Raw genomic sequence first — 17,872 nt, forward strand, 5'->3', positions numbered from 1 at the left:
ATAATGAGGTTCTTTAGCAAATGCGCCGGGGCTTACACTTTAATTATGTCACTCTCAGTGGAAACGGGGTGCACACTGCAATTACATTTCATTTCATTCAACCGCTTCATCTATTTATGAGTTAGTTTTGATGTATTAGTATACAAATGTTATCATTGCCGCGCTAAATTGGAATTTGGAAGGTAATCTGACCCCACTACCCTCTTCCCTCTTCCTCATTTTATTATTCTTTTCTTTCTGATTTTGGTCGCTACAAATTAATGTGGTTGGTTGTGACTTGAGGAAAGTAGTTAATTGAGAGGATCAACGTGGAGGGATTCCGTGGCTGGATTCGAGGCCATTTCGGGAGCATAAAAATGGTGTTTATTTTAATCTCTTGTTATTACAAGTGTCCATTTCATGTTCTGTCCAAACTGCCAACCTTATGCAAAACACCAAACCACTCTTTTCGCCTTTTTTTCTTTCAAAACAAGTAATCAGTCCCTAATTATGTCTAATTATAGTCTTTTTTTAAAAATATTTTTAAATATATTAATGATTAATTTCTTACACTCTTATTAATTATAAAAATTTTGTTAATAAAATGCTTTTTTCAATTACATAAGAAAACATGTTTATTATATATATAATATTTAATTAATATTGTAAAAAAATGATACTTTTCAATTGAGTGATAATATAAAAACGTTATATATTAATAGTATATTAAAATTAAACCCATTAAAAAGTACAGAATAGAAAAGTCCGTACGTACTTAAGATACACCTGAGAAATTTTCACCATACAAACCCCATTTGGAAATCAAAATAACTAAGTCGGCTGCGACAGGCTCAAAGCATTGCATAAAAGCATAATCAGGTGGCCTATGTCCTTGGAATGAGATGTTTTTCCCCAAACAATTAGGACTTAGGGAAAAGATATCCAAAGAAGAGAAATATAATGATAAAAAAAATTGAGCTGTAAAAAATATTATAAAGAGGATGTGTAAAAAAATATATGATTTCTTTAGAGAAATTGAGAAAAGGAATCGTGCGTTTGATCATTCCATTACTTTGTTTTTTATCTCATGGGATTGGAAGAACAATCGAGTGCAGTTGTTGAAACTCACTCACACTGCATAAACTTGTTGTACTTGTCTATTTTCTTACTTTATACGCTTATCCAAAAACGTGCAAAAATCCACAATGGTCTTCGTGAAACACAGAAATCCGTTCAATGATTTAGTAAATTATACCATTTGTATTATCGGAATCTAGTCATCTAGCTCTGTGGCCAATGATCGATATAGAAAACAGTGACTCTCGCTACATGGTATTTGACTTGGTACTCTCTTGCTTTAAAATTAAATAAATTTAATATTGATAAAATTTTCTTTTAAATATTTAAAAATAATTAAAATTGCACTTTTTATTATATATATTATTTAAAAATATACAAAATATTTTGCAAACAAATAAACTTCTAATGTTTTTTTTTTCATTTTGGTTTGGTAGCATTATTTTAATAGAATTAATATTTAATCGTTGAAGATGCCAAGCGTGTTATTTTATCTTCCAACAGCGCAAATCAACATTTTGCTATTACCTTCATGTGCAAATTAGTGATAAATAAACTGAAACTTTCATCTTATAGAAACTAAATTTTCAAACTGTTTATTTATTTTAAAGTGCAGTATAATTAATTTTTATTTATTAAACGCAGTTGAAATATGAGCATATATTAATTTAAACCACACATATTTAGTAAAACTAATGTTTTTATTAAAAAGGGGGAGAATTGATGCTACAAATTTAAAATAAAAAGGATATTAATACCTACTTTTGGAGTTCAATACTATGGTCTTTTCATTTAAAAAATGACATGAGATGGAAAAAATGCCTACTTTATGTTTTAGAACAAAATACAGATGAAATAAGAAATATTTTCTGACATTGTAGATAAAAATGGATGGAGTAATAACTAATTATTCATTCACCGTACTTGTATTTTAAATATGGATAAAATTAAAAATTGCAAGGCCACTGCATACATTAATCCATTTCGGAAAAAATCTATATCAAAAGAGACAAGTTTTTGAAACCAACAAAACATGTGTAATTAATTCATCAGAATCTATATTTCAAAAATTTTAAATAAAATGTTAAACATGTCTGTCACTGTTTAAAACATTCGTTACATTAAATATTGTTATTCACAGAGACCAGTATATTCTAATTTAATGTATAAAAGTTCAACATTCAATATATATATAATTAATCGAAGATATGTTAAAAAAAAAGGTACATAGTTAAAATACTATTTGAAAAATTACAAACTCAAAAAGTTAAGGTTGCTTTTTATTTTTAAAAAATTGATAAACATTTTCGAAAACTCATCTAAACGTACAATTAAGAATCAATCAAGAATCACTAGTCTACTTTATTTTGATCATTATGGACAGAAGAGAAGTGACGAGTCTGAATCTGATAGTTAACATTGCTAATTGGTTGAATAATGAAAAAAGTGGAGAATCATTTTGGGGTTTAGGCTCTGACCCATCAATCGATCTTTGCATTTGCATGATCAGAGATTGCGAAACATGAAGATGGAGGAGCTACAGAACGCATCTGGTGCAGTCCTGCAAGTAAAGTTAAAAGGTTGAAGACCATTACGTAAAGCAAACTCTCTCTGGGTCTGCTTCTGCAATCTGCGATCTGCAATCTGCATCTGCCATTGGCCATTGCTGAGTCTTAGCATCGCCGTACCAATTCAACATCACGTTAAGCAGAAGATGGTTACAGAGCAGAGACCACAGTGACGCAGTCATGAGTGCCTCTGTCTCATCAGTTCTGTGCGCCGTACATTTTGTTCATTCTACTCTAAATCAAACAGTTCTTTTGATTAATGCATAACTTTCTACTTTATTTCATACCAAATATATTCTAATAATTATTTTAAATTAGAGAAAATTAAATTATATATTTTATTTTTATAATATATATAACTTTAACTACATATATAAATCATATGCATTCTTTTGTTTTCAAACATATAATAGAATATTGATGTTAATTGTATAAACAATGAAAGATTAGAAATTGTTCATTATATAACAATAAATGATTTGATTAAGCTTTGGTAACTTATGCTATGTGTTATTAAAAAGAAAAAAAAACATATATGAAGCATTTTTATTTGTTTAGTTAAATGGGAAGAAAGAAAATAAATTAACTTTTAAAATTAAGAATTATTTTTATGTGGTTCCATCCTAAACGAAATTTAAAGATTTAAATCAATTAACATAAAATTTTTCTAACTTTTGTTTTGTGCTTAAATTATTTTAATTTTTATGAAGAATATTTGTTATTTAGTCAAAATAATTAAAATGTTTTAATTATTGTTTTCATTTTTTTTCTTCGGAAGACTTCATCGTAAATTATTTCTTTCCTGTTGCATAATTTTTAATATTTTATTTATTAATTTATTAAAAAATTTCAGTTAGATTTTTTTTATATTTTACTTCAAAGGAAAATTTAAAAAAACAATATTATTAAAAAAATGTAAAGTCAAGGAGGAATAGACAGAAAAGAATCGGAGAACAATGCATATTTGAAATTATTTTTAGTTGTTTTAAAAAATAAATTTATAAAATAAATGAAACCTATAATAAAATTTAGGTAATTAAAAAGATAATTATTTAAGTTGCCGTACATTATTGGCAATCCTGGTTTAGTCCAGAGGCATGTTCATCGTGTAATTTACCCCTTTCTCTTTCTTTTAGATATTTGTTATTTTCTTCTTCTTTTTTTAATACAAATTTTAAAAGTGTGTCGTGGTACTTAATTTTTTTTTTTTATAAATAATGTATCCAAAAAATTTATACTAATAAAAAAGTGACATGTGATAAATTAAAAATTATATTATTACATATAATTTATTTAAAATTTATTATTCATATTATTTTATTATTTTTATAAAATTTTAATTTTAAATAAAATATAATTTATATTTAAATTTTTTTATTTATTATAAATAAAATAATTATAATATAATATATTAATATAATAATTAAATATTAATAATAACAAAATTAAAAATATGCAAAATATATTAATATATTAATATTATTTTTTTAAAATTTTAATTTTGATTGTATTTTGTTTATGTTTAAAGACCTAAGAGCTTATTTAAATGTAATAAATATGATAATTTTTTATTAAATAAATTTATTATTTAAATACGTGTGTAAATATTTTTAATTTTAAATAGAATATAATTTTTATTTATTATAAATAAAAAAATTATAACATAATATATTAATATAATAAATAAATATTAATAATAATAAAATTAAGAATAAAAAAATATATTAATATAATATTATTATTTTATTTTAAAATTTTAATTTATTTAATTTTGATGTAAATATAATAATTTATTATTAAATATATTTATTATTTAAATACGTATCTAAATATTATAGATTAGAATTTTTCATATCTGATATCGTGAAATTTTTTTAAAATATCACAGAATTTATCAATTTTAAATTTTTTTAACCAAAAAAAATTAAGCTAAATAGTTATCCAATAATAGTAAAAGGGAATACGAAGGATCCTTTTTCTACAAAACATAGAAACTTTCAGTTTCTTGCTTTTCATTAGTTATTGCCTTTCATTGACGAATAATAAGAAAAGATAAGATTACAAGAATAATTTACTCTCTGTTTCTTTCTTTTATTTTATTTTTCTCTGTTGAAGAATAGTCGCGGAGAAGTTGTGAGCCCTTCCATTGTCTTACTTCAGAGATGCTCTATTTATTTTCTTTCCACTAACATCGTCCAAAAGTAATCTTATTGAATGGCGATGAATCACTTGCTCATTTTGACTTTAGAAACTAGCCAAAAAATAGAAAGAAAGGAACTCCTTTATGAAAATTCAATTGATTGTCACTCTCACTCATGAAATTGACCCGTTCTTTTTTATCTTCTGAATAATCAAAGATTTAATATTCAGATTTAGTTTTTTATAAACGACGAAGGCAGAAGAATGAAAAATATAGCTTGATTATTTGAGTGCACGACATCACATTTAGTGAATTTGGTTATTTCCTTCTACATTTGCGTAAAATTGTTAAACTTGTATAGAAAACAAGTAATCATGGGGAAGATTTGAAAATATAGAGTGTGTTGATGAAAAGTTTGAGCTAGGACTACGCAATCCCTTGTTATACTAGAAAAATAAATGAGGATTTTAGTTAGTATGGAACGGCATGTAACCTTTTGATAAATGTACGTATCTCTGGGGCTTTAACCTTTTGTGATTCAAAGCGACCTCAGTGGTTTTTCTTCCCTAAGGATCCGTTGAAATTCGGTCTTATCAAAATGTGCATAGCTAATTAGGTAGGTTAAGCTAATGAAATGATGATACCGTAAGAAGAATCTATACAACATGCCAACTGCATATGTATTATTTGACCCTACATACGAACTATATAGGAGAAATTAGATTAATGCGGTGTTCAATTTCTATCCACGACCATGAATAGTAGATGAGGCTAAAAATTGGAACAACTATTAATGGAGAAGAATAAGACGAATTGATGGCGATCCTATTAATTTGATTTGATCCCTCGTATTACATTCAAACTAGTTGGTGCGGAAAGAAAGCACGCGGGGTCCGTACCTTATTTACGTCCATTAGTGTCTAAGCATTAACTCATTATCATATCTTAAATTTATTCATACATCAAATATACGACAAAGATGAAAACTCCTTCGAAAGGAAATTTGCTGGCTATAGCTATATGCAACGATTTGGTGTCCCTCGCACTTTTTTGTAAGTTGCAATGCAATCAAAAGTGAAATGAGTGAATATTAGTAACTGTTAAAAGGATGGGGCAACTAGTCTACACAAACGCCGCCACCAATCTATGTATAGGGAAACAATGAATGCTCTGAAGTCTCAATCGCAACCTACTAATCCTAATTATTGAAGTTTTTTATGAGCTTTTTCGGTTACGAGATTCCAACATGTATATGATTATTGTCGGATTGGACGTGACTAACGAATTGCTTTGGAAGGGGTTTTAATTTCAAAGCAACCATTGCTAAGTCAAGGGAGAAGCAACACGAACCATGTAACAAACTGTTGGCTCACAGTGTGTAGGCGAAGCACCAAAACTACTCATGATTGGCCTAATAAACGGACTCACCTATTTACTTTGGGATTGCGAGTTGCCAAGTCATTGTTAATATAGTAACATTATTTACGCAATTATTTTAATACACACAAACTTAGCACAGTTACTTGAGATAGATGTATGTGATGCTATTTGTCCCAGTATCTCACGTGGATTCTTTTGGGTTAATTAATAATTGAATCGCGCAGTTGTCACCAAAGAGCTGCACCCTGGAGTAATTTGGATAAGATCAATGTTTTATTAATGGAGGATGCCGTCATTCATTCTAGATCAACTAATTTTACGAAAAAAGAATTCTTAAACAATGAGTTTAACTTTAAAATAAGTAAAAGTGTGTTCGTTCTTATACTTAATTTTAAAATTGATTAAAAAACTATAGCTGATAGACTTTTTAAAAATCTTTATCCATCCTATAAAATCAAACTTCAAATGTAGTATCATAAGTTTCATTTTGGTTGTTATTTAATCAATATTAAAGTTTCACCTTAATAATTACTGTCTATTTTTAACGTTGACCTTTATTTATGATTTAATAAATTAAAATTTTAGTTTCACCTAAAATACTGCACATAAATTGTCTTATAAAATTTCACCCAAAAAAATCCTATAAAAAAGGCAAGCCATCATTTACTTTTTTTCCTTTGTTTTCTCTACCTCAACATCCTATCAACGACTCCGTTAGTTTTATGAGGAGAAAGAGTTTATCTATCAATCTATACAGTGTACAAGTAAAGATTTATTCACCCTTGATTTAATTTTAAATATATCATAATCTTAATCTTAACAAAAATTTCTGTACGATAGTAGAAAAAATCGCACACCGTTTTATACTACTAAAACTTAGCTACCATCTTCGGTAGAATACCAAATGCAGCTGATCGACACAGGTTGTGCACTTGTCATATAAAAACAATTGTGTAGACTATCAGGCAACATTTAATTAAATTTGATATACACTTTTCTTCAGCACATAGTTCAGCCACCCGTCCAGTTTGCAAACGTTAAAAGATAGAATTTGCAGTCATGCGGCCCATGCAAAAGAAATATTAAATTGAAACCCACGGAAGTAACAGAATCCACTAAGTTGGAAAAACCTTCCTCCGCATCCATTAATGGGTTACATCTCACACACTTTTCTCAGTGGTAGAATCAAAGAATAAGTGTGAAAAACAGATGATCAAATGAAAACCATTAAAATGTGAGGTGGTATGTTTATAAGAGTAACATACTCTGCAAAGTTGCCAGCATGTAGCCAAAATATAAAATAATCTATTTGTTTGGGTCCTTCAATCCTATCGGTTTACATTCACATATTAAAATAACATATAACACAGGACGGGAAAACAATACTTAAACGAGATGGCTGGCAGCATGTTTGATCCCATCATATACTTTCCACGTATATTATACAACTGTCTGTCTGTCTCCAAATATATCTAGCCAAATTTTAAACCAAAAAAAAGCGGGGCCGGCACAAAAGAAAGGCAGAAAAGAATTGAAAAAAAAGGTATCATCAAACAAAAATTCCTATTCAGAAGCAGATTCCAAGTGGTTATCGGAAAAAAGAAATCACAAGCATTGATGCATTTAGTCAATGGCAATGATGAGAAAACCAACAGATACATACATGAGAAAAACTGGGTAGAGCGCAAGAGCTTTTCTCCTAGGGTTGACTGCAGAACTCATGAAAGGATATGCTGCCCAAGAGCTCCAAGCCAATGTCACACACACCACAACCACTTTCACTATGACATTGTCCTTCAACATACAAATTAATGCACCAACGTCCAGAGGGAACAGGCAATAACCCAGCAGACTCAGACTCTGAAAGAAAATAATGTGTCCGCCCTGAAATTTTGAAGTGATAAACAGAGTCATGTATTTTCCCTCATTCATCAAAGTATAATTTCGGGAGTGGTTGGGCCAGGACCCCCACCATTTTTCTCTCCCAATTGGACAACATTGAGGCAAAACTAAAGTTGACACAAAAATATGATTATAAAAAAGAGAAAGAGAGGCTATTACCAGAAGCAGTACATTCAATGTCAAAATTACAGCGCCAGCAGCAAGTAAAGCAAATGCAACAGCAAAAACCTCAGACTGAGAAACAATCAGATAAAAAGATGTTAGAACTTAGAACAAATATGACTAAAATTGATCAAATTCATTTTGTAATTATACAGCACATCATGCAAACTACAAAAAGGCCTAGTGCATGGGGCTTCAACTTAGTGGGGTTTGGGGAGGGCAGATGTATACAACCTTACACCTGCAAGTAGAGAGGTTGTTTTCAAGATTGGAACCACAAAATTCTAGGTCATAAGGGAACAACCTTGTCACTGTGTCAAGACACACCCTAATGCAGAGTACAAAAAAGGTCGACAGCTTACAAAATGAGTAGAATATAGTATACAAAGGGCTAAAGGAGTGAACTCAGAAATTTGAACCCCTGATACTAACTGAACCAGACAACAGTTAAAGTTTTAAAGTGGTGTATGTCCTCTAAATGATTATTCAATAATACAATGGCAATATAAGAGCAACAATTGGCAAAGTTATTTACAACTTCTAGCTGCATGGACTAATCACTACATCATCCCCCTCAGTAAATTCATAGTTTCCCAACTGAAATTTAAGACAATATGTACAGTAAATTACCTCTTATCCTAAATATAAGACACTTTTAATTACTTCACAAGAATTAAGAAATGTAGTTAACTTCATTAATGACATTAAATTTATCCATAATTTGATTTTTTTTTTCAAAATATACTCTTTTTCTACCTAAATAATTATTTTGTCTCTATTAAGTGTGTTTTTGTAAGAACATAATTAATGTAAGAAACAACTGGTAAAGAATCTTGAAAAAAGGACCAAAACAAACTCCCCAAAAGAGTCCTATACGTAGTTATCTAATATGCAGTTTCTGCAGTACGGCTATGTTATTATATAAAATATGTGATACATGAGAGGAAAACCTAGTTACTTCGCTATTTGTGTTTACAGTACATTTCAAAATACAAATTGGTACACTCTTGATATATATATCCATGAATAATAATAATCTGTTAAACAGATTTTTCAACTTTTTTCTTCATTTACCCATGCTGCCTTATCTTTTACGTTCCCCCAGTAAGTTATTGATCAGCGTGCCTTCTTGCTTTTTCTATGGTCGAGAATAAGAATGGAATAAAAGCTTTCCATTTCCATTATATCACCTCCAACATGATGTGGATCTGAGAGGGGCAACGGCAAGAGAGACAAAGGGGGATGCAGTGGACCTTTGAGAGGCTCACAGCCATGGCCACGGGAGCCAGTTGAAATGGGTTTTGTTCAACCACATTGGCATAGTGAGAGAGGGAGTCTGGAACGCTGCTCTGAGTGATTTGCAGCACAAATCAAAACAAACCAATACGAAAACGTACTGCATTTCAGTTCATGTGACTATGTAAATCAAATCAACATTTTGCCGTGCCGTGATACTGAAACTCACAGAACTACCCTAATAGTTGGATGCCCTTTAGTAATAATAGTTAAGTCCACTGACACTTCAGTCATATACTGAAGGATTCCACATTATTTACTCACTAGAAATCCCATCAAAGCTACAAGTCCCTCAGCTCTTCAGGGAAATTCAAACAGCACCCCTCCCTTTGAGTGGTTGCAGTTGATTGTTTATGGCAATATAGAAAAAGAAATGGCATGCACATCCAGATAATGACATATGAATTGATCACAATTTGATCTTTGCAAAGAGATGGCAAAATGCATAGGTCAGATAAGTTTGTAAGGCTGAAGCAATTTAAAGGGAGGAAAAAGTTTACAAAAGACAATAAATCTTTCAGAATTACAAATACAAATCTCAAAAAATCATATAAGAAAAACTCTAAAATTCAGATAAATAATATGAACACTGTCACATTTCTGGCAAACAAATGCAATCTAAAAAAAAAAATCAGAATTTATGAAGACAATAAAAAATAAAACAAGGCTTTTACTTCTCTATTATAAAAACTGACGTGTTCCAAACTTCCAATCCCTATGGTATAAAAACACACAAAGATAATCAAAATATAGCAAGTGTTGACAGTATGTGAAGAACCAATTGCCAAACCACAAATTGAAGACAATCGCAGGAAAAAATAGCAATTAATGAAAAACCAACTAATTGTTGCACAAATTCACAATCAATAACGCTGAAGATCAGGCACAATATCCCTCCCAAGTGAATTACATTCAACTAAACTAGCTAATCACAAATATTCCTGAGTCAAAACCTAACAGTAAATCAGCTGAGAGACGTGATCAACTAACATAACAGTTATTGCATCAGCTGAGAAATGCAGATCAAGAAAGCACGATTTACGATCTATAAGTAAAGAAATGGATGGATGCATACCTTTTTGACAGAGGCAGACCAAGAGAGGGTGAGGCCGAGAAACACGATGAAGAAGAAGGGACCCCAGAGATCCCAATCCCTAAGGGCCTTACCGGGATCCTCACGGTAAGGGTTAGGGAACACAACAAGCTTCAGATTGCTCACAATTCGAGAGAGATCGCGTTTCACGGTGTCCCATACGGGTTCGGTGAGGGTATTAGGGGCGGGTCCGAATCCGGAGGAGGCGATGTCGGGTCGGGGCGGAGGAGGTGGGGGAGGGACGGCGGAGGAAGATTTGGGGAGGGGAGGGAGGTTGGAGGGAATGAAGGGGGAAGGAGTGGAAGAGACGGAGACGGGAATGGAGGCGCGTGGGGGACTGGGGGGTCTTGCCGGAGGGACTGTGGGCGGTGCTGATTGGACGCTCGCGTTGATGAGGTTTTCGATCTCGTCGATGTCGGATTGGGAAGATGGGTGAAGGGGTATTGTATCGCTGTGTGACATTTTCACACCCAAGATCCACACAACAGCTAACAAAAACTCTCACTCCCTCTTCACGTTATGCTATTGTCTTGCTCCTTGTCTTTGCCCTTTCCTCATTTTAGCTAGCTTCCGAGTTAATTTAATTCTATTCGTCATTTTTCTCTCTTTTTTCTTTTTCTATTTTTTAGACTGTAATTATGCATTTCAGACTTATTTAGGTTAATTTATTCGCATTTAATGCGTTGAAATGTTGACAAAAATACATCGTTTATCTGTATGCCAAGCAAGTTTGTCGCTAAAATTTATTTGACGTCATAATTATTTAAAAATACATCGTTTTTTCGTTTGTGTTTGTTCTACATTTGGATTTGTTGCGGGAAGTACTAGTTACCTTTTTTACATTTATCTTGTTTAAAGTTTAGTCGTTTTAAAATTGAATGTTACAGTATTTGTTTAGTTTTTTAATAATTTATTAGGTGAGATGAGATTATCTTTTATATTTGATGGATGAAAAAAAAAAAAATAATGTTTAAAACATTCAGTCTTTTAAAATTAAAATAAAAACATACTTTAGTATATGTTTTTATTTATTTAAAAATTAATTATTAAATCAATTTTTACATTTTCAACACTATATACTAATTTTCTCAGTTGTTTTTTTTTTTTTTTTTGCTTTTATTTCTCTATTCAATGTTCTGAAAAACATTGCTAAATTCATATTATTTTTATTATCACCAGTGTAGTTGGTTAGAATCTAATGTATGCAAGCATTGTATCTACCTTGAAATTGAATAATCTTAATTATTTAATTGAAATATGTTGTTATAGCGTCTTCATCTCGTTTAATTTCCTTAAATTTTAGACATCCAATCCAATTTCTCCATACTGTTCATTTTTATAGGTAAGGTTAATAAAAAAAATGTAATTACTAAATAAATTAACATTAACATTTGCCCCATGAAAAATATCACTTCCTCTTATTCTATTCAAACTACATAACAGTAACATAAAAATATTATCTAACTTGCAATTGTTCAACTATTCCCGATAAACCAAGTATCTCCGAACACTTCTGGTGCATTATTACCCAACCACAGGGTAGACGAGGAACTGGAGAAAAAGAACCATGAAATAAGAGTCATGGGAAGATATTGCGTGAAAAAGATGAACATAGATATCGGGCATCCACAATCCACCCGACCATGAGTCACTATATCAAATCCAAAGTCATATGCTAGATGTTGAATGGCAGTATTATAAATCAGCTACAAAAACTCTAGCCATTATGTAAGCATATCAAAACTGGGTCCTCTTTCCGTGCCGCTTTAGAAGATTTCACAAATATTACTGATTCCTTTGGTTTGCCTTATGATGATAGGGCTTAAAACAACCCACCAAGGGTTTTGTAAACAATTTAAAATGATGGAATGGTAACTTTGAAGTCATCAAATAAGATTTAATAGGCAGACAGTGCTAAGGCCTGAGAGTAAGAGCAAGACCGAACTTCGTGGACGAACTAAAGATCTTCGTGGAATCATATTCGGCAGACAGGGTTATGAGGGAATTTGGCCTCCATGCTCGTTGGCATTGGAAGGCAGCTTTGCCATCATCACTGAATCGTGTCTTCAAAACTGTCCGTGGATCTATTGACTGTGAGCTCCCAATGGTAAATCTGTTTTCAAGGGTGGAAAACTTGTGAGATATTTCAGCCGCAACCGTAAATCCATCTGGGCGATCAACGTAATGAATGTAAGAAGCTTTCAGGATCTGTCCTTTATCAGCCCTGCACACAGAGTCAATGATATTGTTATGTAAAAGCTACATACCCTATCAAAGCACATTAACACATTTCTTGAATCCAGTAACTTGTGTAGATGAAAACAAATCTTTCACATACAGTAAGCAAAAAGGCCTAAAAAAATGGAAAGAAAACAGTACTTTCCACAAATATACGTTTGGATAACCCTCCTATATCCTAGTGTCTGGAGTTTCCAAAACAGACTCATTTTTTAATTGGTCGCTGATTATGTGATATACTCTAAAATGTATGCAGCTACAGTTATATTATATATCATATATTTTCCAGAAATAGCTTATCTCTCAAGTGAAAACGAATAAAAAAAATTACAAGAAATAAAACATAAATGTAGTTATTTCACGAATATCTTCAAAGATGTTAACTGCCGGTATCCGTTCCCCATATCATAGACTTTACAATTGAAACATCCCAAGTTTCATAGAAATTTTCAAGCAAATCATACAATTGTCCACCTCATTACAAAAATTAGGAGATATACTAGTGATTTTAAATACCAGTAATTTGCATGAGTTTTAGTTTCTTCAATCAATGCTGGATTTATTTAATTTAAATAAAATTCAAAATTATATTAATAGCACTCGCATCATTGAATTCAGTCTACTAGCAATTAGTTCAGTTCATATCTTGGACACACAGCTTTAGTTGTCCAAAAACTATCAAGTTCTTGAAATGTTTTATAAGATTCACAATTTTATCTATCCTTTCAGATAGGTCTTCTCAGCTTCTAGTTTGAAAACATTTAAAAAAACACAGGTTATTGGTTATTGAACATGAATAATAACAAGATATTAGGACATAAAACTGAAACAGGAAAATATGGTACCAACATCACTTACAGCATAAGTGCTGCAGAGAAATCTGGTTTATTGAAGGCAACCCCAGCATTATATTTTGTGAATGAAGCAGAAGTTGTATTAAATCCAACTTCAGCACCCATACAAAGATCTTTGCTGCCAATTGCTGCTGAAAGCTCCAATAGAGGGGATGGATTCAAGCCAATACTAGAATCAATGGCGGCATGAGGATGAAGGTACTGCACATCCAGCTGATATAATATTGCACAATCAGATATATGGTAAGAATGCCAAAAGTAAATCCATTGGATGCATATTACTGGGCATTAAAAAAAATAGGATGGCCTAGCGCAGGAAGCTCCCACCATTGAGGGGTCAGCAAGGGTCAAACTGCGAAATATAAGCAGCCACAACCCCATGACTAGAGAGGCTGTGTCATGGACTTGTTAAGCTACTGCCCAAATAAAACCAGTTTATCCTTGTTACAATTCCAAATCATTACCGATAAGTATTACTATGAAAAAGAGACGATCTCTCTACCACATCTCCCACTCACAAAAAATAGCATACATTCCTTTTTAAAACTTTATGATTTGCTGCATTAGCTTATCAACTAGTGACTTCTGATTATATACTAGCAACCAATCTCAATCAAGTGAATCAACTAGCATTCATAATAAGCCAACCCATGATTTTCAACATAGCTTGAGATAATAAGGAACACAATCCATTTTGCTATCTTAAGTTACTTAGCTGAAAACTTTATTATCAATTCCTTGGCCAGGATGAGTTACACTCTAACAGGGTCATTATATTTACAAAATCCTCTTCAATAAAGAATTAAAGGTAACCTTTAAAGTATCTTAAGGAACAAATGAAAACACTGCATTACTTGAATTCAGTCTTATGAAGCATGTATTAACATTGTCTCACACTGGGAAAGCTGGAATATATTCACCTTTCCTGACTTGTGATCGGGTATATTAAAGCTCAAAGCTGCTTTTGTGCTATGAAAGATATCATTCACAGTCACTTTTGTAGATACCTGAAGAGGAAATCAGATAAAATATTATTTTTCTTATAAGATGGAAAATTTTCAAGGAATCATCCTACTTACTACCAATTTAGGTTTACTCAACATACATAACTAAACCAGTCTTAAAAAGTTTGAACTTTTGCTACCATCACTCACCAACAGATTAAGAGTGGCAGTAGTAGCAACACTATCTACATATAAAATGAAGCATATTTGATAAAAAGAAGACCTCTATTTCTTACATTAGAGTATGTATCAACTTTAACATCCACTGTAGTATTTCCAGTCTTGTAAAGTGTATTTATGTCACCAACAAAAATTTGATCCTTTTTCAATCCTGTAGCTACAAGGCCCTGCCAAATTGAAAATAGAAAGTGAGATCAGGAATATTTGACAGAAGGACAGACTAAAGGTTGCACTCATTTTACCAATCCAGTGGCATTTGGAATTGACAGGCTAAACTTGTGATCAAAGTTGTAATCCTTGTACAAGAGGTCTGCATACAAAAAAGATCATTCAGATTTTAACGTCACTGGTATATTTAACAAAACAGATTATATGTAACTTGATAGGAAATATAAAGAATCCAACAAGTTAAATGTCCCTGTGATGAGCTGAAAGGGATTTTGAAAGAAGGTAAGGTTTAGAGACAATTTGTTGGCTAACATAGTTTTCGTAAAACAGACTGGTGTACAATGCAGGTCACCGAGAAGCCCATGATCTAAATTGAGAATGTCTATTGAACTTGTTCATGATATTTGGGAATTGGAATAGTTGAGAAGTCTCAATTGTTATGTATATTAAAAGTGGACAGTGATAAGAAAATCAGGCACGCAATAAAATGTAACAACAACAACCACAACAATAACCAAGCCTTATTCTACTAGGTGAGATTGGTTACATAGATCACATGATGCCATTGACCTTGGTCAAAAACCAAATTTAAAGTAATTTTATTAATCAAAAGTTCTCTTTAATAACCTTTTCTAAAGTTTTTCTTGTCCCCCTCTACCCCTTTTTACCCGTTGAAAATACATGAAGGCAATCACAAAAGTTGTTGCAGACATTTACTGTATCATGTCCAGCATATTTGATGCATGTGTAAGCAATGGGTGAATGAGTAATGAATTTTAATGCACAAATCAATGTGTTATTCCATATTCCAATGAGGGAACATATTTGCACCCAGAAACTGGCAATGGGATGTTATTCATGTGTCTATGATTGTGCTGGACTACATTTAAAAAAATCTTTGGGCAATCACACACAAAAATGATTATGTTATTATTCTAAACGGAGATTTACCTTTTGCCCTTTTGCCAATCTCAGAAAATGGCGCTGGACCATTGCCCATAATGAGTCAGAATGAAATGCACCAAACCCTGCAGTAACACAATTATTATTTCATATTTTTATTGTCAAATTCTTTGGGGAGAGAAGGGGGGGGACTGATAAATACAAAACAGGACTAGAACAAAGAAGAATAACAAAGATCATAACAGTACCATGCGTTGAAGGGTGAACACGTTCAAATGCAATATTTTCTATTGTAATAAAAGATTAGTAATAAAATTATTCAGCTAGTAAGCCTCAACGACACTGAAGTGGTGGAAGAACTATGAGCATTTATGCAAGTAATGTAAGCAGGTTCATACAGGTGTAACCCATATATATAATCAGTAAATTGTTCCAGGAAAAGATAAAGTGAGGTTCCGAGCAACCCCTAGAGAATCGTGAGGACAATAAAGTTTCCTCTGGAATTTATTAGTCACAGTAATGCATAGTAATTTTACTAATTATTCTACTCAACAGGAAAGGCATTTATGTTCCTTCAAGCTATCCCAACCGTAGCGTAATTTTCAATATCATGATTTCAAGCTCACAAAGTTAACTTACACAAATCAGACCTTATTGATACAGTCAATTTGAAAATTAATCTTAAATATTCACATCAACACAAACGATTGGGTTAGCTTCAGACGAACTTGACACACAACTAATTGTGAATTCGAGCTGAACAAGTGCGTTATTCTCACGCACAAGTCCAAAAAGATAAATAAAACCAAAATACAGGACTCCGCCAACCCCTCTCAAAATAAAGTGCAACACCTTCTCATTACTCTCCACTACTCCTGTCGGTACACTATATTATAAAACTAAATCAAATCGCATCTTCTGATCTCGTACGCGCCAGATGCTCGACAAAATACCCAAACGAAACAATAACTCTTCCCAGCACAAACAACCACAATCAAGAGCCAAATAACAATTAATCGGAGAGAAAAAGAAAAGTGGAATAAATCTTCAAAAGTAGTAGAAAGGGCAACGGGTTACAACATGAAGATGCAGAAACCTTACAGAGGGTGAATGAACGAAGAGAAAACGACGCCGCCGCCAAAGGAAGGAGTGGGAGCGTATGGGTCGTTGTCTCTCTCTCTCTCTCTCTCTCTCTCTCTGTGGGCTGCGCAAGAAAAAGCAATGGCCCGGGTCTCAACTCGCAACCGGGCCTGACTTAAACTGTGACGTGGCCTATCCGCGGACGAATGACCCGTTTCGTTAAAAAGATATATCAAAACTATGAATCGCATTGGTCGGATAGTTAAGACCCTATACCCAATTTACTTAATTGACACTGTTTCTAATTTGAATACCTTTCGTGCCATTGATTTCGCGGTCTAGTTAGTGACGCACTCGTTTCATAAGGAAAAAGAATGGCTCCATTCTCATATTTATTAGACCATTTTCGTTAGCTCTATTATGGTGCGGTCTGCCCTGAATGCTGCCCAGCCTGGTTCTCTCGCCCGATCCATAATTGCCCGTCTAACCTGGGTAGTGGACACTCTTCTCTCTCATCACCAATAAAATAATTTATAATTTAAATAAAATAAATATTTTTTTATATAATTTATTAAAATAATGTTTTTAATTTATAAATAACTTCTTACATAATATATAGTGAATAAATAAGCATTTAATTAAGTTACTTACCTAAATATATCCTTAATTTTAATCCATTAATAAGTTTGTCTTCATTTTTTTCTTAACATTAATTTCATCATCATCTTATTCATAATGGTGAGTACATTGTTTAATTATCAGATGCATAATTTGTAAATATAAAATTATTAAATTAATTTAATGATCAAAGCCTCTCTTTAAATGCTTGTTTTGATAAAACAATCAAA

At 32.1% G+C, this 17,872-nt stretch overlaps 2 protein-coding genes across 4 annotated transcripts; both read right to left on the bottom strand.

Annotated features, from left to right (window-relative positions):
- Window positions 1-7,251: 7,251 nt before the first annotated feature.
- Window positions 7,252-11,168, bottom strand: LOC113846950 (protein YIPF6 homolog). Its single transcript, XM_027475731.1, has 3 exons — window positions 10,580-11,168; window positions 8,206-8,280; window positions 7,252-8,028 (listed from the first exon to the last, which is right to left on the bottom strand). Exons 1-3 carry the CDS (start codon window positions 11,057-11,059, stop codon window positions 7,768-7,770), a joined length of 816 nt encoding a protein of 271 aa, XP_027331532.1. The 5' UTR covers window positions 11,060-11,168; the 3' UTR covers window positions 7,252-7,767.
- A 774-nt stretch (window positions 11,169-11,942) lies between these two features.
- Window positions 11,943-17,280, bottom strand: LOC113846450 (mitochondrial outer membrane protein porin 6). Of its 3 annotated transcripts, none has more exons than XM_027474743.1 (7): window positions 17,046-17,278; window positions 15,993-16,069; window positions 15,116-15,183; window positions 14,930-15,040; window positions 14,610-14,696; window positions 13,694-13,902; window positions 11,951-12,821 (listed from the first exon to the last, which is right to left on the bottom strand). In XM_027474743.1, exons 2-7 carry the CDS (start codon window positions 16,039-16,041, stop codon window positions 12,512-12,514), a joined length of 834 nt encoding a protein of 277 aa, XP_027330544.1. In that variant the 5' UTR covers window positions 16,042-16,069; window positions 17,046-17,278; the 3' UTR covers window positions 11,951-12,511. The 3 variants fall into 3 exon arrangements, with proteins under 3 accessions (XP_027330546.1, XP_027330544.1, XP_027330545.1); XM_027474744.1 differs by having other exon boundaries at window positions 12,291-12,821; window positions 17,041-17,279; XM_027474745.1 differs by having other exon boundaries at window positions 11,943-12,821; window positions 15,993-17,280.
- Between the last annotated feature and the right edge of the window lie 592 nt (window positions 17,281-17,872).

Source organism: Abrus precatorius, unplaced genomic scaffold (genome assembly GCF_003935025.1).
Source record: "Abrus precatorius isolate BTA unplaced genomic scaffold, Abrus_2018 Scaffold8, whole genome shotgun sequence".
Classification (NCBI taxonomy): domain Eukaryota; kingdom Viridiplantae; phylum Streptophyta; class Magnoliopsida; order Fabales; family Fabaceae; genus Abrus; species Abrus precatorius.

Excerpts from the sequence above, each read along its gene's own strand:
- LOC113846950 (XM_027475731.1), bottom strand. The coding sequence starts at position 11,059 with ATGTCACACAGCGATACAATACCCCTTCACCCATCTTCCCAATCCGAC. Across the intron at positions 8,281-10,579 it reads GGTCTGCCTCTGTCAAAAAG|TCTGAGGTTTTTGCTGTTGC; the intron begins GTATGCATCCAT and ends ATTGTTTCTCAG. Across the intron at positions 8,029-8,205 it reads CATTGAATGTACTGCTTCTG|GGCGGACACATTATTTTCTT; the intron begins GTAATAGCCTCT and ends TCAAAATTTCAG.
- LOC113846450 (XM_027474745.1), bottom strand. The coding sequence starts at position 16,041 with ATGGGCAATGGTCCAGCGCCATTTTCTGAGATTGGCAAAAGGGCAAAA. Across the intron at positions 15,184-15,992 it reads GATTGGCAAAAGGGCAAAAG|ACCTCTTGTACAAGGATTAC; the intron begins GTAAATCTCCGT and ends TTTTGTATGCAG. Across the intron at positions 15,041-15,115 it reads TTCCAAATGCCACTGGATTG|GGCCTTGTAGCTACAGGATT; the intron begins GTAAAATGAGTG and ends TCAATTTGGCAG.